The following is a 22,878-nucleotide window of genomic DNA, read 5'->3' on the forward strand; positions in this document are numbered from 1 at the left end:
GGGAATGTGTTGTGTGTCTAGTCTAAGCGGTACCCTAGGACTGTCAACTTCCACGTGGGCTCCCTCCACCTCAGCCCAGGTGTCACTACTCCCCATAATGGTCCCAAGATGTGGGACGTAGCAAGGTGTAAACCCTACTATTTAAACTAGTCTTTATCTAAGGTAGAGCCTATAGGCCATAACATTCCCTATCTATCTCTTTCTGGGACTTTCTAAAGGGTCCTTGCTCTCTTTGACATTATTACATCTGTATTCCAATGTTTCTCAACCCCTCTCTCTCCATCACTCACCCTCTCTCTAAGATCCCACTCCACCTTCTCTTACACTTTCCTCCTCTCCCCGAGCCTTCTCCCTTCCTCCTGCTATATCCGTTCTCCTACCCCCTATGATCTTACTGTTCTCCCTCTCTCCTTATAGCTCCTCCCCTCTACCTTACCTCTCTATCTTTTCTGATCTACTCCCATTCTGTCCCTTCTTTTCTCTTCCCCTATCTTCTGTATTTCTTTCTTCCTCTATACTCGCTCCCTCCCTTGCCCCTGCCTCCTCTTTCTACTCACTCTCCTCCTGCTCTCCACCCTTCCCCACTACTCCTACCATCCCTCTGCCCCATCCGCTCTCTATCACTTCGACATCTCCACTCATTCTTAGCGCTGCCTAACATCCCCTCTGCCTCCTTCTATTCTTACTCTCTTCGCTATCCATCTTTATCTCTCTGTACCAGTCACTCTCTCACACTCCTTAAACTACACTAATTCAATTGTTATGAGTCTCTCACGCGCACGCAATACCTTACCTGCCATCTCTCGCACCACCATCACAGGCTTGGCAACACTCCTCTCCACCGTCTGCTCTCCATCGCCTCGTCTCTTGGTCCTCCAACTCCACTCCTGACCTCATCCAAACACCTTTCATCATTCTACTGTCTGACTGGACTTTATAGCCCAGTCTATACTGCATTGCTACCACCTGGTTCACATTAGTGTCTTTGGTCACCTGCTCTATGAGGCCAATCTATGGCTCCCCTCTTGGGTATGAGCCCACTACTGGTTTCTCTATGGTTTCAGAAGAATTCTAGTGTGTGCCAGGCATCAGGCTCAGCAGAGTAGTAATATTGCCGTTGCTTTCTGTGCCACTCTCTTGGCATTCACTTCAAGCTGCTGCTTCTCAGTGGTGTCTGGCTCTTTCCAACTTCCTGATTATAGTCCTTAATAGACTCCATGCACGTCTCTCACCTTGCAGTGAACACATTCTCATGGTCTGGGCGTGTTCTCTCTTCCTACTATTAACTCTGATAACACACCAACTCTCTGTAACACTCCATTAACTCCCACACCACTAGCCATCCCCTGATTTCTTTTATACTGAGGAACAGAGGTTAAATGTCTCTGTAATGTCAGTGATGTTTGGGTCCTTACACTGTATCATGTTGTTGATTGGCTCTCTGGACCCACATTTCTTTCCCACGTTTCCCCTTCTACACACATTGGTATCATGCATTGTGGATTTTAGAGTGTTCTGCCTTCTCTAAAGCTTTTGGTAATTATATCTGCATGTACTGAGTGCTCAAAAACTCCATCTTTAATTCGGGCTGAACCAATATGGTGGACTGGAGAGCATGTGTTCTGGCTGCCTGCATTGCGGATTACTTTATTATTAATTTACCCTCTTTACTCTTTGGATCTCCTTGAACACCTACTCTTATCTGAGCCCCTGTCATTGCTGCATTCCTGAACCTCTCCAATCTTGGAGTGCTCAGTGTTCGCCTGCTCTGTGGGACAGGTTTAAAGAATGAGCCAAAGGGAAGCAGTAGGCTTTTGTGATAAACCAGAGGGTATTCTCACGCCTACTCCCCCTGGATCCTCTGTGCAGGTGGCTATGGAAAGGCCATCACTCTTGCATCCTGACCACGGGGGTGGAGAAGCAAGAAGGATCACTTGGGCGGACGGTCCTTGAGGATTTGGAGTGGGGAACCCTTGGGTGAGACATGGTATCCCCCTTTTTATATGAACGACAAACCTAACCCTCACCAACCTTTATGGGCTTATAAACCAGCTCTCCTCATTTTCCCACATGGGACACTTGATAGTACTGGGATGAGGAAGAGACAACTAGGAGTTAAACACACCAACAAGCAGCTACACCACTTTGGTACTGAGACAAGTAAGAGGGCCTCAGAGGAGTGCCATTGCAAAGACCAGGCATGTCTTATTAATAAGCCTAACTATGGTTTGGCAATTAAAAGAAAGTACTCACACCTGCAACCCCTTTAAACAACACAAGTGTATAAAAGAGGTTACGTCAGATGTGGGAAGAGAGACACTGATGGGAGCTGTGGTGAGCCGTTCTGCAGCCTGAGAAACACACCGGGACTGAAGATGCTGAGGGTCCAGGCGAGTGCAACGTGGGAGCAGGAACTCTGTGGGCAGAGGAGAAGCAAAGGAAGGAGGCCATCCTTCATCCTGTTGTGGAGGAGCTAGCGCCTTCCTGCACCCCAAGCCCTTTACTATTAGGCACAACTTATCTAAGCACTATAGCACTGAGAAAGCTTTTTTCATGCAAAAATAATCACACATAGGCGTGGCCAGGCACTAAATGAAAATAGTTAGTATTTAAATATAAGAGGCACATAACTATTAGTTGAATGAATTTGTAAAAATGCTACATTGTATTTAGTTTTCCCAGAGTACGGTAAAGAGCAGAATACTCTGTGCCAAAAGGAATGCAGCCTGTGTTAAAAATAGACTACAGGCACTGCTGTAGTGTTCACTAAGCCTGGTAGAGAGCATGAGGTGACTCAGCAGCTGTTTTCCGTCCATCAAAACACCCAGGCAGGCTTGGCTCATGTACACAATGTAACAGTATGGGAAAATATGGTTTTAAGGTGAATTACTGTACCAGATAAAATATAAATATATTGAGTGAAGTTTGGAGAGGATGGCGGGAAGGTGTGTTGATATACAAATGTTTATAATATAGCAAATGATGATAAACAGAAGCTACAATGTATTCTTGCCTAGGCAGCTCTATGCTAAGTAGTTTTGTCCTAAATGGGAACCCTACCATACAAGAAGGAAGACTGCATTGTCCCTTTTAATGAAGGACAGTTTTGGATGAGCTATGCCAGTATCCAGTGACCAAGTCAAACAGTATATAAGGCACCTGCTGAGCACTAGTCTGGAGGAGCCGGCCACAGAAGAACGACAGAATGCCATATGGGGAGCAGAGTCCTTTGCCTCCCCCTCCTCATTTGTGTACAGATTACATTTGTTTTCCTTGCAAGATGACTCTTGGCCTTAATTCCCTAGAGGGGTGAACTATTAATCTGGTGTGAGCATGATTAGGGGAACCCGTGTTTAAGGGGTACTGCTGTAAGTATAGGCTATCTTTCAATCCCATCGAAGGGAGTGCTCATTCTCCCATGGCGCTGAAAGAGCACAAGAGTGTCTGAGGTGCGGAGAAAGACCTCATGGAAGGAAACCTCAAAGTCTCTGGCCAGCTGTGGAATATATTGACCCACTCGACGGCATTGCCCCACATCACTAAGCTGCATTTGCACAAGAAACAGCAACCTGGCCGTGCTGGCTCCTGCGCGCACCAGGAACTCAAAAATGCGTTTTGTCAGCAACAAAAAGATGGCGGCACCATCCTGCCTAGCACACGTCAGGCAAGATGGAACAAGGGGACACACTGAAAAAGTATGCCAGTGTGTTCTGAAACATAGAAATGGAATCAAGTGAAAAGGCAGCACTGCTTTGCGGAAAACCCAAAATTCCAAAAAGAAACATTTTCACCATTTAAAAATGCTGCTATGGCCCTAATTCCATCTGTTCATTCTGAAACCACTGTGATTAAAAAGGCCCTGTCATGCCCAGGATATTTCACTGTGCTTCACCCAAAACCAGGCATAATTCCTGGGTGATAGGCCCAGTCAAACCAACTCTGAGAGACATCAATAAGCAACTTCACTTTCACTTGCACAGGAACACGCGTTTATTTATTTCCAAAAGTATCCAGGCTCAGCAGTTCAAAGAGACTTTAACTCTCTGAGCCAGGTCAGTGTCAATGTATCTATGATTTAGATAAAACTCCTGCATTCAAGGTAATGACTAAAGCTGCAAAGACAGTGTGGGTAGCTGAGGGAGCTGCCAAACAGAATTTAAAGAAAAAAATGCTAGCAGTTTTCAGCACGTGTAAAAATGGGCTTAGCTGACTGAAGAAAAACAATGGCCTGTTTAAAAATCAATTGTTGAATGAAATCCTGCTTACTTAGCAAGGTAAAAGGACTTTGTTGCTGGTGAAAATACATATATGGGTTATTTTATTTCTCAGGTTTATTTAATTCAGGACCCAAAAATCAGGAAATGAAGATTTTGAACCAACTGGGCTGAATTTGCAAGCTAAAAAGAAATAAGTTATTCCAGATGGCAGGCTGAAACTTCCCCCAAGGGTAAGGGGACTATCATAAACACTCTCAGCAGATACTGACAACCCCCTGATAATTACAGGGTTGAACAGACTTTTGTCTCTGCTGGGACCCAAACAATGAAGCTCCCAGTGAAGAAAGCCTGAGGTGTGATGAGGGCAATATACCTAAAGTCAAGGGAGAGCCCCCACCCTGCTCTAAAGGAAATGACAGTTGGCAGCAGTGGAAGGACAGAAAAAAATGGATTCTGGAACAAAGAGACTGCCATTTGTTCACAAAAACTATTTCAGGAATAAACTTTAAAGAATGTTGCAGTTTAAAGGTGATGTTTTTCGTGTTTGCTTTTGAGACATGGTAGAACTCACGGACACATTGGGGACAGAAAGGGCAAAATATTGAGGATAAATTGGAAAGTATCAATGTTGCAAACATAACATTTTGTCCATACATTCCTTTGGGATAATTCGCATCTGTGTATAAAGTTGTGGAATTTTAGGCCGAATCTTTCATGTTTAAAATTACCAAAATGTATCAAAAGGGGGAAACAAGGTTGCCCAGACTGGAGGATTGGACTGATATGTGCTGCACATCATATGTAACCTGTGTGTATAATTTGCCAACAGATTACAATTGTATAAATGTATGTTTTTGGCAAAATCAGATTTTCAGTAAAGTAAATGTGGGAGTTTTTGGACATTGTGAAACTCACCTCATAAACCTGACCTCATTCCCTTGGAAATCCAACCAGTTGAGAGCAAGGCAGAGATTAGCACCCCTGTCCAATCCAGGTAGTTTCGGGGCATGCTTAGTTAGCCCTGCCCAGCCTATACTTTGATGATGTCACTAGGCATTATAAATAAGGGTCCCTGATAAGACTCTGGACAGGCTCTTCCTGATTTTCTGAGCTGCATTCCCATACCCGTCATCTTTCAGACTCCAACTACAAGGCCAAGCATTGCTGACCCTGCTCCAGGGTCCACTGCAAAACCCAAGCATTGCTGGTCCCATTCTCAGTAAGGCCTCAAATCTGAAAACCACTAAAATTCCCAAATAACCAAAGGGAAAAGCTGTGGTGTTTTTGGGAAGCATCCTGATCCCACTAACTGCTTCCTGCAATCCTGCTATCCAGCTAACCTGTAGTATCCAGTGACCAGAATTGCTAGTCCAGAGGTGCTACCCGGTAACCAGAACTGCCAACTGCTATCTGAAGATGGCCTCCAGGGTGAGGCTACATACTTGACGTCCTATTTACTGCAGCCGAATGCACCCGAAAGGACATGGATAGTTTACAAAAGTGTGCTGTTTATTTTCTTCATAATATCTATTAACATGGTACTGAAGATTCCCAGCCTGACTGGGAATATTCAAAGCATGTGAATCCATCAAAAATACCAATGCTGGAGAACAGGAGTTTACAGGTAAGCAATGTACTCCTTATCAAGAGCCAATACAGATGTACCTCCCTGACACAGTGATTTTGGAGCTCATTACACTTGCAGGGATGAAAGATGGGGGGCGATCAGGGGGATCCCCTATATATACCTGTATATATATGCTTTATGGGTCACCTCAAAGAGCATTTGATTTCCCCTTGCCTCCAGTCACCCTGTGTGATCCTTTCAGAGGTGACTTGATCACAAAGCCAACACGTGATGCATTTGGTAAATGCATTTTTTCCCACAATACCGATAGTCCTAAATAAATGCTACACCTCTCCACAATGTGATGTTAGATGAAAACCAAATTTCACATTTACAAGGATATGGCACTACCTACAAAGTTACATTATCCATTGTCCTGCAGAGCCTATGCTGAACGCCATTCCCTAGATGGCACACAGCGCATGGTAAAGTTTGGTGATGCACTGTGCTGTGCTTAAGTATATGCATACTTGAAAGGGCTTAATGATCACAGCATTGGTAGTGCGGTTGTTTGAACACTCAAATTAGGAAAAGGGAGCATCCTGAGAGCTGGGTTTTAATATCAACCCCTAATGGCCTCCAGCTAATCCCAAATACAAACAGTACTTTGATCTGATCTGTTGTGAAAGGATACTTGTCCATCACATACGAGCACTATCTGCACACATTACTGCTGGGGAGGCACTGCAGAGTCAGCAATCTTCATTTTGTTTTAATTTTTATTTTGGAAAAGCAATCAGCTTCACAGCTTTGGTAGCCAAGGGGGTCTGTCGTTGCCTGTATATGGGATAGTTTGAGTTATTCCACCCAGGGATAAAACTACCCAAGTTTGGAACCCTTATAAATCAATGCCATGTTCAATTTTCCACCACAAATGGCAACACACCTTTTAATTTGCCACAATTAAAACACACTGTTTGATTGAAATGCGCAAACTAGTTAGTAGAGAAAATCTATGGGTGGCAGCAAAATTCACCTCCATTCAGCTGAACCTTTGAATGGTAACATTTGCGGTGTTGAAAGGGGCCATCCGTGTGGCGGGTGGTCAGGTATGGAACAATAATAAAGTTGCTGTGGTTAGGAGAGGTGTTGTGTGAATATGTGGAGTGAAGGTGAGAGAATGTTTGATGTTAAAATGGGACACCCCCTAGCCCCTGCACTCCTTGTTGCTATAAAAACAGCTACATTCGTAATCTCAAAGACCATAATAATGTTTGAATAACTTTTTTCAAAGAGACTTCAGAAGAAATTGTTTTGAAAATGGATAAAGCTTCTTTATTGTGAAGGGTAGATTGCTCAACGCATTTCGGGGACGGCAACCCCCTTCAGGAGCACAACTGTAAACATAATATACATAATCTAAATACACACGATTTTTACAATTCCAATTAATTACTTCACAGACAGAATGTCAACGGTAGCACCGTGGTCAATTTTAAATAATAAAACAATACATTATAAATTATTGATGTCCCAATTTGAAAAGAAGACGAAGACGTGAAAAGAAGAAAATAAGAATCTAACCCCCAAAGCAGATACGTAACCCTTGTTTCCAAAATATGAGACAACAAAGTGATGTAGGACCTGAACCTAAAACCCCCATGGTGCTCACCAGAATAATGTCCACAGTTAAAGTATGCCATGCTTGGACAGTGTTAAAAAGAATTTTTAAAAAGTATTCCAGAAACAACAAAAATAGTCCGTATATGTAAAGAAACTACTCAACAACATACCTTGTCCACAGACATCGGGCTAATGGCTGAAAACAATAGCAAGTCCTCACATCCTAAAATAATAAAATAGAGAACAAGACCCCACATGGTCAATATTCTCCTCTTAGATATAAATCTATAATTACTTTAACGTAGATGAGCATACCTTTCGTATCAAATTGAATAACACACAGGTAAGATTGAAAATACTCAAGACACACACGGGTTACCTAGCTCAAAACTGCAGCTATAATCCATGTAGGTATATTCATGATACGTTACTGGCTCCCAAATATGTCCACCACAAAGTGGTAGAGAAAATAGTCACAGCACCTTCACTAAATGGAGCAGGAGATATAAGCGACATGAAATGTGCTTTTTTACTCTCTTGTACTTAATGACCCACAATAAACAACGAAAACAAGAAGAGACACTAGGGGCCTCATTCTGACACAGGCGTTAAGGGGTTTACGGCGCCGTAAACGGCGCCGACCCTTAACGCCTGATTACAAGGTTCCCTTTGCGGGATGGCTGTTTAACGCCTGCTTTTTGCAGGCGTTAAAAGCCATGCCGCAAAGGGACCTTGGCGATAATTACGGCACCCTAATTTATGGTGCCGTAATTATAGCCTTTCCCCATTCCCATTATGCCCTATGGGGCAAAAATGGGAATGGGGAAGGGGCCATTGGTGAATGGGGAATTACCGCCCCACTCACCTTGGAATGGGGCGGTAATTCCGCCATCCACCATGGTGGAATTGCAACCTTAGCGGCATGGACCATGGTGCTAATAGCACCATGGTCCTCCGCCAAGGTTGTAATGAGGCCCTAGAAAAGAAGTAATGTAGGGTCGACCTGGAGAGACCAAACTATACAAAAAAAGAGACCCTACCTATTTAGCACTAGTTAAGTGACTACATACTGATATCAGCCTCACAGAAGGTTTAAACTAATATAACCTCTGACTTCAAGAAACTATCAATAAGTCAAAATGACCCTAACAAAAGAGCTGTTATTTATAAACAATTTTAATTAGCATACAATATACATTAAAAACAGTTATACCAAAATACATAAATCATCTTTATCACAATACAGCAATTGATCATCATAAATCAATAATCTAAAACTAGTACTAAAACAGAAGGCAATAGCTTGCTAATATCTGCTACCCAATATACAGAATCTAAATTTAAAGACGCGTACAGCTCTATATATCGTGCCAGTAAGAGAAGCTTCCAACAATACCTAGAGCTAACATAATATAACCTTCTAAAGCATTCAATATTAACTAATACGACTGTTCTATATGTACAGTGCGGTAATGCCCAAAATGTTTTGTTCTTCCAAGCACTCTGATAACAGTTGAAGAACTTCTTCAGGGGATGAAACTTCTTAGGCGGTAGGATATCTTTCCATAAGAACTCTTTTGGGTCAAGTATTCTCAGCGGCTTATCAATAACACTTAACAACAAGGAGTCTGGACTTCAGGCATAAAAAGTCACCACTGAAAACTTTGACTGTGTATACAGTGGTAGATCAAGCGTCTGATAAAAATACATTATCTTGAACTAAGACTGATAAAGTCCCACTTCACAGAACTCGTAGTGAAATATAAGAAGATGTATTATTCTGTTGAGGAATGCCCTTTCCCATACTTTTCAGTAGGGAAATAGTCAAATCCAGAACATGGGCAAAAGTTAGTTCAGTAACCACGGGAAGGAGAGAGAGACTGCCTCATGTTTCATAACCTGCCAGATGCTCCTGCTAAATAAATGTCATTGGTAAGCCGCTGTTTTCATTCCCATTCACTGCATATGTTCGCTCAATAAACACACAACAAATATTAATTGTGTATAGATTCACCTGTCAGTATAATGGCAGTTTTCCTGAGCTTAACACACTGTGGATTTAAACTCAAATACTACATATCTGTCCCAGCAACTTCCCCTTCTTTTCAAATTGGGACATCAATCATTTATTTCTTCACATTTATTATAGAAAATTGGCTAGGGTGGTACCTTTGACATTCTGTGAAGTAATTGATTGGAATCGTTAAAAAAAAGCAGAGAGGCCAGCAGAGAGGCCTTAGTCCGCATGGTTCACCCCCACTGTACTCTGTGGCTGTTGCACTGGAACCAGGAACCTGCTCACTGGAGGTGAAGGACTTGTGGGTACCAGCCAACTTCCTGTAGTTGAAGCACAGCAGTGAATTACTCACATTGTTCTAAATCCTAATTCTAGAGGTCCAGAAGCAACTTGGGAACAGAGCTTGCTTTTGCCTTGGATGCCTTCTGTTTTTACCTCCCTAGCAGAGGACCTTGGAATTGGCATTTTCAACAAAGGCCCAGTAAGATATTGACCTTAAAGATATGCTAGAAAGGTGCAAGTAAAGGAAAAATGTCACAGGGGATTGGTCCAAAGCAAGCCTGTAGGGGTTTGAATCTAGGCTGGTGTAATAAGTGCCCTTTTCCTTATGACATCATGCCCAGAGTGCCTTGGCCTTCAGGAAATGGATGAGGGGCCAGGAAGTTCTAGAGAACCTTACCAGAAACCAAGATGCTGAAACTGCTCCTCTCTGGCTGGCTACTCTAAATCTGCCCCCTTCCCATGTCTGTTGACTTCAAAGGAACTCCAGTGGTCTGAACCATGGTGTGAGTGTGGCTTTGTTATGTTAGTGCTGCCATTGAACCACTAGATACCCAGGTGATCACCTGTGGAGGGTTACTGTGCCCTCGAGGAAGGTGTTGGCCTTCACTTGGGGATCATAGAAGACTACTTCCTGGCCATTGTCCTCCATGCAGTTGTCTAAACATCCAGGCCAGGTGGCCAATGCGCATTGCCCTGTCTTAGCTGCACTCGGCTCACAAGGCTGACATTGTAAGGTATCAAATTGCCGTGGCTGGACAATTGTGTTACCTTAGCAGCCATCATTCTACAACCATGCATGCTTGTTTTAAAGATTAATGTGCTACAACGCTGGCTGCGGTACACACTTCAGTCTGATGCAGAGGGTGCCAATAGACTAATCAAAGGCAGATGTTTGCACTATAATTTTTGCATGCAGCATTTAGGAAGGGGGACAGAGGGCCGATTAGCCGACTTCCTCGTGAGAAACAGAAATACCTGCATCATTTTATGTAATAAAGATCAAAAAGCTCCACCTCTTTCAGATCCGTCAGACGGCCTTACTGTCACAGAGCCTATGTGTTGGGCTCTGTGGGAAAGGTGACAGCCTTTTTGGCAACCTTGGCCTCACTTGACAGATGTCCTAGACACCTGTCTGAAGGGTTGGGGACCTCGTCTGAATTATCTGATGGTGAGACGAAGCTAATAACCTGCTGAGACAAAAGAACACATTAGTCTGCTAGAAAAACTTAATTACAGGCAATCAGGCTGACTCTCCTCCCTTCCATACTTGGCATGGGTGTCCTGACTCCTACCGACAACACAGTGACTATACCTTACCACAACAAGCCTGGTGGTATGGGGTCACTGCCGGGAACAATGTGACAATGGTTCTTGGGTCTGCAGAAAGACATTGCCCTGGCCATCTTGCCGAAAGAGAATGTGGTGGCAACTACCATGAGCAGGCAGTTGTTGGTCTCTCCAGTGTGGGAGCTTTGTCAGGAAGTTCTTTAAGACATGTTTGCACTTTGGGGGGATGCCTCAGGTGGACCTATTTGTTTCCAGTGTCAACAGGATGTGTGCGTTTTCTGTTCCAAGGAATTTTGCCTGTGTGGAGCTGTAGGAGCCAATTATTGCCATTAACTGATGACTTTTGTCATTCTGCTGTTTCTCATATTTCTCATGATACTGCAGAATTTGAAGCCCAAAATTATGTTTTTCGACTCACGCTGGGCCCAGAGGGCATGTTAACTAAACTTCTGGACATGCCAATCTGTCCTCCATGATGCCTCCTAGCCAAGGGCAGATTAGCTCTCAGGTAGTAGGGCTGGGTACTCCACATGAACAGCATCAGCCTTCATGCTTGGCTGCTGAAAGGATAAGGTAAACCTTCATACCTTGACTATGGAGAAGATGTCTTTGAGAATGAGATGAACTTCATTCCCAATGTCTTGTCAGATTTCCATCTCTCATAGAAGATTCATCTTGCTGTTTTCTAACCTCTACCTCACCCATCTAAAGTGGGAGTGGGGGTTTCACCATCTGGAACAGAGCAGGGTTCTCAGCTACTGATTCTCAGACAATGGACACCGGGTGGGATGGGCAGCTTTTTGCTGGTTAGGCTGGAGCTTTTACAGACAGGGCTGTTACCAAGCAGACTGTGTCCAGGTGGCTCTTCCTCTGCATTTCAGAGTGTTACAATCTGGCCGGCAGGAAAGTCCCTAAGTGTTTCTGGGCCCATTCTCCCAGAGGGCTTGCCATCTTACCTATACCTCACAGACTGGTGTCCCTGTTTTGGCCATATGTTGGGTAGCTATGAGGGTTCCACAATATGCAATCTCCAAGCACTTCTGTTGAGAGACACATGAATAATGTCATTCATGGCAATGCCCGCCCCAATACCAAAAAGGCGAGAACCGTTATGCACTAAGGCAACCATATCGGCCTTCTACTAGCAAATACAGGAAGAAATTAACCTGATGTAACTAAAGATGGTGAGAGCAAGTTAACTCACTAACTGACACACACAAGTACAATAGACATGAAGCAGATATGCATTCACCGTGAAGAAACATCAACACTAGTTTAAACATACATATAGACATGAAGAATATTGCTTGCACCAGATAGACATGAAGAATATAACATAGCCAATGTATATGGTGAAATGCAACACAAACGATATACACATATAGCTTGCTAAATGTAGAAACGCAACAGTAATGAGTGGCCATCTTGGATAAAATGGATGTTGGAGTCACATTAGAGTGAATGGGAAGCCTTGAGACTGCATGGAAGTTCGACTTGCTGAATTCACTGAAATACAAACTTGTGCAGGACAGACAGTGGGTGCGCTGTCCCTTTCCAAGGTTACTGTGAAGTAAGGGAGGTTTGTATGGCTCAGAAGAGAACAGAAGGTAATTCCCGAAGCGTAAGACATATTTCTTTTAGATTATGTAAGGAACAAACAGCCTTTGAAATCCAGGTGCTGATTAATTAGAGGCTTAATACTGTACACGGGACGGACCGACTAAGTCTCCAGTGGCCAGACAACGTAACAACACTCATTAATATTTGCTAAAATCACAGTAAAAGCAGGGTTAACTAATTCAAAACATGGTCTTCTCACACGTGACCTATAATTGGAAGACACTGTCTGTTCATTAACTCTAGACAAAAATTCCCAGAACAGAGGTGCCTGACAAGGGCGAGTACAAAGCTAAATGCCCATAGCCTAGGAAATGAGGGATGGTGTATTATTCAATTGGAAGAAACGGCACCTTGGTTTCTCTCCCCACTACTCCTATTTTTGCTTGTGCTGGTGGTCTGCCAAGTACTCATCGTTGGTATGACGGATGCCAACCAATCAAAACTCGCAAAGTGATGCCGCCTAGTACATTTTGCACTAGCCAACTATCTATTGTCGAAACGATGTCTTTTTTACCTTTATCAATTTAGGGATGGTCTAAGATGGGGCCGTCGGATATCTATACCCAATGAAAATACTAACCCATATAGTTTATTTATGTATACAATTCACCTAACCAATCCCCCGTCCCTGTAGGTTTCTGTAACTAAGATTGCAGTATGACATCAGTAGTGATGTGTTTTTCATTTATAATTCACTGTTCCATGTTGAAACCTTGGAGAGCTCTTGAGACTTGTGTGCTTACTGATGTCCCACTTTATAGGGATCGTTAATAAAGCAGGCTCTGCCATTTACTTTGACTATTTCCGGTGTTGGGTACAGGACTTCCAGGCCTGTCTGTTCCACATATGCTGGGGACTTCCCAGCAACACCTGCACACTTCTACCTGGACTCCTTATCGGGTCAGAATGCCAAGGGTTTACTGTGAGCAATGTTGTTTCTAAATGTGGCCTTATGCAAGGTTACTTTCTATTAACATTGCGGTTCACTCGCTATATAGCCACTCTTGATTTAGCCTTACAAGCTAAATTGAACTTTTGTCCTAAACTTGGGAGAACACATATTTCATGGTTGGGCTAGGCAGATGATCTAGAAAGAGATGACCTAGAAAAAGTTGTGTATAGGTGTGTTATAAATGACTAATATTGTATTTGGTCTGTTTGGATCAGACCAGAATAGGCCTACAGAGGACCATTAATGCGGTAAAAAGGTTTGGAATAACTTGGAAATAAATATCTGTAAAACAAGATAATTTATTGTTACATGAAGGTATATAATTACAGTAACCTGGTGTTGAAATTGGGTAAAAAACAGGAATATGGCTATCTGGGTTCATATTTTCATCATAAGCATAGATCTAAAATGGAAACTGTTAAACCACTGACATAAATTCTGTATTAAGGGGATTTAACAAACACATGGGGATGTCTGGTTACTTCTTATAATTAGAGTACAATCACAAAATGTGCCTGATGGTTTTATGTAAGTATTGAGTCCAAATCAGGTATGTTGGTCATCTATTTGGCAAGGTAGAAGGCTGCTTTTGGAAGCCCATTTTAGGATTGCCATATTTTATCATAATTGAGTTTCACCTTACCCTGTATTTGAAAAGCGAGTTTTTATCTTAAAATTGAACCTATGAGGTCAAATTACTTGCTTTCATATTTTGAGGGATGCAATGGAGACTAGGGGTTACCACCAAAAAACTTCCTCAGCAGAACAAAATGAGTAATTCTTCAACCTAATGCAATTGCAAGGTGACCGATTTGAGAACATAAAAGGAATAATGCCTGATAGGGAAAAAACGCTCACTTGTGGGACTGTAAAAAGAATCTTAATGGTTTCATGAATAAAAAATGGCTCAAGAGTATGTTCTGTCATGTTCAGCCTTTTCAAGAGTCTTGCCTTATATATGTTATTTTCCGGTTAGCGATAAAAGGAGTACAATTGTGAAATTTCGCTTTAACCTTTTAGACCCTCTGGATGTCTTGAGACTGTTGTAGAGAAGAACACGCTATATAGACATTGTAATGACTTGTACAAAAAGGAGACACTCGAGCTACCTTACTATTGAATGTGCAACCTTATAAAACATTTTATGAGATTTATAAATGAGCCGATGGTTCTAGGTTTGGATGAATTTTGGAAGCGTTGTATGAATAACTTATTTTTGCATTGATGACCTTTTTGTTAGACATAAAAACACCATAAGCAAAGATCATCTAACTTGTTTTTATAACACATTTTATTGTGGAATGTAACATTGTCTTAAGTAAATGAAGTGTGTAGATATTGATGATAATGAGGTATGCACAATCATTTTTTTATTAAGTTGAGCAGTTCTGTGCAAACTAGTGGGATTTACTTTAAGTGTGGAACATGAATTAGTGGCAACTAATTTTAAATAATGATCTCTGTGAGTCAAAGTGAAGCAAGTGTAGGACTTTTGCAAGATATATATATTCTAGGGCGGCGATCGTTAAGGTGAGTCGAACTCCCATAGGTACCCCTCAAAATTCTATCGTTAATAACTTTTGATTTGAGTAATGGTTTTGGCCGAAATTTCTAAAGTGATTAACCCCCTCCTCCCCAACTGCAAAGTTACATAAAGATTTGTTAAAAAACAAAAAAGTTATTAAGCAGAGTAAAATATTTGTCACCAAAAGCGCACAGCCCAAACTGCTTGACGGATTTGGACCAGGTCTGAAGCAACTTGGGCATGAAGGGTTGACTCACGATCCATGCCTAGTTTGAAGTTATTCTGTTCAATCGATTTTTAAAATATTTGACAGAGAAGGGGGTCCCCCCTTTCCAAAAATATAAAGAGATATCTCAGGAATTTACCCAAAACCAGGTTTTTTTAGACATGAAACAACCACCATCTTGTTTTTCTCTCGGTGCGAGAGATATCTGCAGCTATAGCTGACGATATGGGAAAATCAAACGCAGGAAAAAGGCTATTTGCAGGTCAAAAACATGCAAATAAGAACAGGCTAGGGGTGAGGAGGTGGGGTGGCTAGAGGGCACCAAGTGAAATTTGGTAGCTCAAGGCAGTCTACGGACTGACTTTACAACACAAAGCTTTCTGTAGCCTCGAATAGCCGACATCCCAAAGTAAACTTCATCACAGAAGCAGTGTGTGTTTTGGGCAGAAATTGAGAGGGAAGGGGAGGTGTGGAGGCCATGTGGGGAGCTGGCACAGGTGAGGGGGCCTGAAACCATTTCTTCCAGCTGTTTTGCCAATATTTTCGGTTATAAAGGACTATGGATATCCAAGAGTATGTGTAGTTCAGCACCTGCAGTTACTGTTTCTTTTCCAAAAGATTTTTTTACAGCTATAATGACGTTGGTGGTGAAAAGGCCATGGCCAATGACACGATTGCCATCTAGGTCTCCCATCCATGCAGTAACCAGGACAGACCCTGCTTAGTTTCAAAGTGAGGAAGGGGCCATCCTTCTCAGGCCATGTTGCCTGATAAATGAGCCAAAGTTACAAGACCACTTAGAGAGACAGGTCGGCCCTTTCCTTGCTTTGAAGCTAAGCAGGGTCAGTCCGGCTTTGAAGCTAAGCAGTCTAAGTCCTGGTTACTGCATGGATAGGTGACCCAATGGGCATCTGAATTATTTTATTTTTTCAAACCGTGCCTCCGGAGACCATTTTTTGCCTTTTGCTGAATTGCATTCTAGTAGGTGTAGTCGTCTAGTCAATAATTTTTTACAAATATTTTTACAGCAACAGCGGTTTCCCATGCTGGCAGTAACTGAGATGAACCCTGCTTAGCTTCAAAGCGAGGAAGGAGTCGGCCCCATAAGGCCACGTTGTTTAATAAATGAGGCCACCTTACAAGACCACTTGGAGAAACATGGCCTAAGGGGGCTGGATCCTTCCTCACTTTGAAACTAAGCAGGGTCGGTCCCAGTTACTGCATGGATGGGAGACAGTCTCCAGTCCTGAATGCCATGTGTTTTCTTAGTTTTAAATATCTCATAACACACAGCATGCACATTATTTTCTTTTAAACCGTGCTACTGTCATACCTTGAAGGTTTTGCACTCAGAGACCATTGTCTGCCTCTTGCTGAATTACATTCTGGTAGTTGTAGTCTCACAGTCAAGATGAGGGGAATAATGGCACAATTCTACACTTTTGCCTGACCTAGTTCCATAAGTATTTATATATTTGAGTGACACTATGGTATGTGTACTCTTCAAGTTATCTTTATGAAGCAGAGTATTTTTTAAAGCTAGACATGGGAGTGACGAGGGAAAATGATGAGAGGGAAAGTTAAGTCATGAGTATTTGGCCACAATGTGGCAAGAGAATTTGCAATCCAGGACACTGGTGCAGTCATGTCTCCCGATTGTAGCTGCTTTTCATGGCAAAAGTAAAGGACACATGTAGGTAGACAGCGTAACTTATTTTCAGAGGTCTGATGCAACCCCTTGGGTTTTTGTGAGGTTGGCAAACTTGCGCAAGAATTTGGCTACCAGGATTTCACTCAGGGTGCCATGTTCCCAGTGCAGATGTTTACTCACAAGACTACAAGCACTTGTTTCTATTGGGATTTAGTTTTCCAGGGAATATATCTCAAGACGAATTGCTGGGTTTAAAAGGTGAGCTCCTTTTATACATTGCCAGTATATTTATTGGAACATTTTCTCTCTCAGGTTATTTTTCTGGTGTTTATAACTTGTTTTTAAAGTCCAATGCTGTTTTGTCTTGCACACTTTTGTCTAAGGAGTTGGTTTATTGAACTACATTTGTATATTTCACTTTAAGATGTATATTCACTTAATGTGCATATATTCATGGGTGCCAACCTTTGATTTTTGCTATCGGGGCAAAAATACCTGAGTATATGTTATTTTTGCAGCTAGTCGTTGATTTCCCTTTTACGTGCTGCTTAAATGTGGTTAGTTGGGGTTATGCGATGTATGACAACAGTTACCAAGAGATTGGCCATACATTTTGTTATCCGATCATTTAGCCACACAGGGCATTAAATAAAAACATTGGGAGTTCTCAAAGCCTGCAATCTTCTATACATAATAAAAACAAATGGATATTTTTACAGCTACAGTGACATTGAGGGTGAAAAATCACAGGTGACCCAGGTCTCCCATCCATGCAGTAACCAGGACGGACCCTATTTATCTTCAAAGTGAGGATAATGCCAGCTCCCTCAGCCCATGGTGCCTAATAAGTGACGCAAAGTTACAAGACCACTTAGAGCAACATGACCTGAGGGGGCCGGCCCCTTACTTAATTTGAAGCTAAGCAGTACTGTGTGTATATTCATGGGTCCCAGCTTTTGATTTTCGCTATGGGTGCAGAAAGTACCTGGGCATATGTTATTCTTGCAGTTAGTGATTTCTTATCCTTTTAGGTGCTGCTTAAATGTGGTTAGTTGGGGTTGTGCGATGTATGGCAAGTCACCAAGAGACCGGGCAGAAAACAAATGTCTTGGAGAATGGGACAGGACATTTCAAGGCGGCTAATTAGGCGCACCCCATTATGGCTCGACCCTTTCGCCGGAGGTCCCGTTTGACGCGCCCAGTTAGGCGCAGGGACTTCTCAGTGCAAACATGTTTTGGCATGAGAGGTCGCAATTAGCATGCCATGAACCTGCAGGCACTTTGTATTTTTTACCTCTCGGCGCAAGGATGTTTTGGCACCAGCGGTTGCAATTGGCGTGAGCCTGCAGGCACTTTGCATTTTGTAATATGGATTAAATGTGAAAAATATTTATTTACTACAACATTTTAAAACAGGATGGGACATGCTTTGCACCATTGCAGAATTGAACACGTATTAAACATGAAACACATTTATTTACTGCAATGTTAGAAAAACAGAATGAAACATGTATTACACCGTCCCTGGGCAACATTATAAAACTGAAAAAACGAAAGAAAAACACATTTGTGCTGAACACTACCTTCGAGAACCCTGGCCTGCAGAAGTTCGAGGCTCAGCACTTAACTGTTATGCTACAATGATATTACTGTTTGGATTCTCACAAGTTTCATACTTACACTTTTACAATTGGACATATAAAATTGTAGGCTAATTATGAAATGTATGCACCTTGAAGCATTAAGCAAATGTTGCATAGTGGTTGAATGCTGGTCCGTGAACTCTGGCAGACCAGGGATCAAGACATTTTTATTTTTTATTTAAAACAGTATATTTTGGTAAACACTCTGTATTCTGGACTGTAGTCTTAACAGACATTTGAACCATGTGGCCTCTTTCATGGAAATATTCACCCAATCGCTGCATGATTTTAAGAAGGTCTTTTGAGCTGCAGTACCAATGGATTAATAATAGTTATGTCTCTTCCATTGCTCATGAGCCAGCGCAAACCAGAATTTCTTTGCAGCTCAAGGGAGGGGCTTCTCACACATTTCCATTATTCCCTTAATGTATTGCGCTACTTTTAGACTTTGAAAAACGGTGGGGGCAAGTAGACACCACTCCTCTCTAGCCCATTATTCTGACTTTCCCCAGTTGAAAAAAAAGTATTTGACTTTTCCTCCCCCTCGTCTGATTCTACACTGCAACAACTTACAGATCCCCTACTGTCATTCAACCCAAACAAATGTAGAAATCATGGATATAGCCAAGATACATGTGTTGTATATATATTGTTATATTCCGACACATCCCTTGTTATTTGGAAGATGATCATTGAGATTTTGTTTTTACTTTGCATTTTGGGACTGGTAGCACAGGCCACTTGATGGACAAATCAAAACTACAAGTCACAGAATGCAACAAAAAAAAACAAGAACTGGATGGACATCTTAGGAATGACCTGGAAAAGTGCACGCACACTAACACTGAAAACTCACACTCGACATGTCACAAAGCTCCCATACACATACGGATGCGCACACATTAACCCTCGCCATCACAGAGTAAAGGCACCCTGCACGCACAATCCCTCTCACACACCTTCGCACCATGTACACACACACAAGCTCTCACATCACACACACACATTGCATGCACACCCTCTCAGAACATGCACACCCTCAAACCACACTTTTCTCCCTTACACTGGACATATATTCAAAAAGAGGACTTCACCGTCTCTGGGAAACATTTTGAAACAGAACAAATTAAATAAAAATAAAACAAATGTCTGCTGAACACTGCCAATGGAGAGCCCTGTCCTGCAGGAGTTCGAGATGCACCACTTAACCATTATGCTACAATTATTTTATTGTTTAGATTCTCACAAGTTTCATACCCATCCTTTTATCATTGAACATAAGAAATGCTAATCACAGCACTGATGACATCACTAATTACATGTTGTATGAGAACACTGATGACATTACAAATCACATCACTGTTGCCATCACTGGTGACAACACTAATTACATTGAATATAACTGATTACATTAATAATGCAATTAGACATTACGTTTATAAGTTATCTCATGAAAAGTTTGATTACCTTAATAACAATTTAGGCAGTGGACTTGGCCATGAAAAAGTCTGGTGCCTCTGGCCAGTACCAAAGGCCATAGCTAGTGTTGGTTAGTGTGCATGTTTAAAATCCATTCCTAGTAGCCCATCACTGTTTTAAAATATACAGTGGGCAACATTGAAAGCTGTAGTCAGTGGTCATGGCTAAAGGCCATAGCTAGTGCCCATTAATATGTTAGAATATACAGTCGGCATAGCCAAAGGCCGTGGCCACTGGTTACTATTGTGTTGAAGACCATGGCTAGTGGCTGGTTAGGCCATTGCTTATTTCTTTTTATTATTTTAAAATATACAGTGGACATGGCCAAAAGATGTACAAACTGATCAACGTCAAAGGCCATGGCTAGTGGCTGATTTATATGTTAGAATATATAGTGGGCACACCCAAAGATTGTGGCCACTGGCCAGTATTGTGCTAAAGTCCATAGCTAATGCCTGACCAGTGTATATACTATACAGTGGACACTGTTGAAAGCTGCACATGCCAAAACCTATGGTTGGTAGCCCCTATTAGTGTTTTAAAATGTCCACTGCACATGGGTGAAGGTTGTGACCACTGTCCATAACTGAAGGCCATGACTAGTACTCATTCATGTGTTAAAATATATTTGGCCATGCACACTGACCATGGCTGAAGGCCATGATTAATGCCATTTACTGTTGTAATGAATAAGTGATGTCATCAGTGATGTGATCTGTGATGTCATCATTGTGGTCATAGGCTGTGCAATAGGGGGTGCAAAGTTAAGGTGGCTTTAACTGAATTTCTGGGTTTTCGTTGTGTTACGTTCTCACCTTAATGTCCCTACAACTAAGTGTTTTCCTTGAATATCTATATATGTTTGTTCCTGTTCTACATGTTGATTGAGTGTACATTATAAATTTAAACTAAAAACAATGAATAACAGAAGTGGGCATATGGGTGCATATTTGCATCACTCTCTCCACAGGAATCAGCAAGGATGGAATGTCCAGGCTTTCTGTGGCACTTTATGTGCTGGGATTTTCTTTTTTTTCCGGGGGGCCTGTCTCATAAGGGAACAGAGGAACCAGCAAATATACAGTGGAGACAAACTACCCCACCCTTCCTCACGTCAGTAGATGGATGCAGACTACAGAAAAAAACAGATGTTTTCAACTTATCGGCACACCTGGACAAAAAAGTAAAAACATCAATGTCGACACAGTGGGCTGCATTACGATTCTGCCGGTCCAGAAATAAGGATGCCAGTAGCAATGTCCTGGCACCCTTTTCGGACCGCCAGACTACGAGTATGCCTGCAGGGGACGTTTCTATCCAGCAGGTCTGACCTACCAGGAGCACTGGCCCATACAGGCATGGTTTTCATGTGGCATGAAACATGTGCAGCAATTGGCTTGCACATGCAATGGGTGAATGCTTTTTAGTACAGCTGTTTCCAGCGGCTCTTGATGTGCAAATAATGATTGACGTTCTCTTTTGTGTGATAAAATAGTGTAATGAATTATGTATACATATTTTTGATATTGAGAAAAGTGTTTTGTATGAATACATTTTTACTTTTCTGACCGTGTGTGCAGATAAGTGGTAAACATCCTTTTTTCCGTACAGTGTATGTGCTGGGGCAGGGGTTACTAGCTTTGGCAACTGCAACCTCCTTGCCCCTTGGCTGTTTGTTTTGTTTGCTTCCTTCTCTATTTTTGTTTCATTTCGTTTTTCAGCTCCCTCTAATTTTAGTGCAGCAGCACAATTGCCAAACCTGTAATTGGTCGTATTCCTTGAGTAAAAATATTGAAATGTTTTAGCCGTCGGTCTGCGCGTACCATTTACACTCCTACTGGTAATTAGGCCTCGGCTTCGTTGCTTATTCTACACTCCCAATGCACCCTTACATCACTATATTTTCTTTCTTTCTCCCTAATTTTCTTTCCTTTCTTCTAATCTCCTGTGCCCTTCGCCTTTTGCAGTCAGTAGTGAACCTGATCAATGAGTTGCAGGAGCAGATGTGCAAGATGCAGCTGGAGATCCACACAAAAATCAAGGAGCGAAAAGCTCGGAATTCTGACCCCAAGGCGAACTCAAGTTCTTTAGAGAGAGATCCTTACCAGGCGTGCACTAGGTGTGCCGGGGAGAGTGTACGAGAAGTATTCCAGAGCATGATCTATTGCTTGATTTCTTTTCACCCACTAACTACTACTACTGGTGTGTTGTGTTTGTGGTGCAGTGTATAATATTAAACAGGCTCCTCCGCACAAAGAGCAAAATCATATGTGTGGATTAGGTGCATTATTTTGTTATTGCTACACTTTCTAGTGTGCTGTGATGAGTTTTAGATAGCCCTGCTACTCTGCTTCTAAAGTCTTAAAATGGATCATGCTGATTAACCGCTGCGTAAAAAGTCTCCATTGAAAGCAGTGGGGTAGTGGGAATGTATAGCTCACCGATTTCAATACTTGGCACTAACTCTTACATTTCATTGATACCGTCTGGTATAGCGGCAGGGGAGTTGCTAGGTCTGGAAAAGACCCGGGGCTAAGCTGATGTCGGAACTGTTGGGACTGGGGGCTAGCTAGTATTTTGGCTGTAGCTCCTGAGATTCTATCCGGGGCTACAACCAAAAGATCAGGGGCTATAGCCCCCTTAGCCCCCCCCCCTAGCAACGCCCCTGTATAGCGGTTTTGTTTTTAAAGCAGAGGTATTGTATGTTGTAACTGTTGATTCAAAAGCGCAAATCTAGACTGCCAAACACATGTTTTAATGAGAAGGTAAATAATGAAACAAGTGTGTAA

General features: G+C 42.2%; 1 protein-coding gene across 12 annotated transcripts in view; it reads left to right on the forward strand.

Annotated features, from left to right (window-relative positions):
• Positions 1 to 22,878, forward strand: part of PPFIBP2 (PPFIA binding protein 2) — a 1,806,653-nt gene that overhangs the window by 1,185,675 nt on the left and 598,100 nt on the right. For 9 of the 12 annotated variants that reach the window (XM_069623590.1, XM_069623589.1, XM_069623593.1 and 6 more), the window contains one exon: positions 22,057 to 22,224. The exons of the other annotated variants lie outside the window; for them this stretch is intronic. In XM_069623590.1, the coding sequence (XP_069479691.1) occupies positions 22,057 to 22,224 (168 nt within the window). The remainder of the gene's footprint in view (positions 1 to 22,056; positions 22,225 to 22,878) is intronic. 12 annotated transcript variants of the gene reach the window in all.

The sequence above is a fragment of the Ambystoma mexicanum genome, chromosome 11, assembly GCF_040938575.1.
Source record: "Ambystoma mexicanum isolate Mex_15411 chromosome 11, UKY_AmexF1_1, whole genome shotgun sequence".
In the NCBI taxonomy this organism is placed as follows: domain Eukaryota; kingdom Metazoa; phylum Chordata; class Amphibia; order Caudata; family Ambystomatidae; genus Ambystoma; species Ambystoma mexicanum.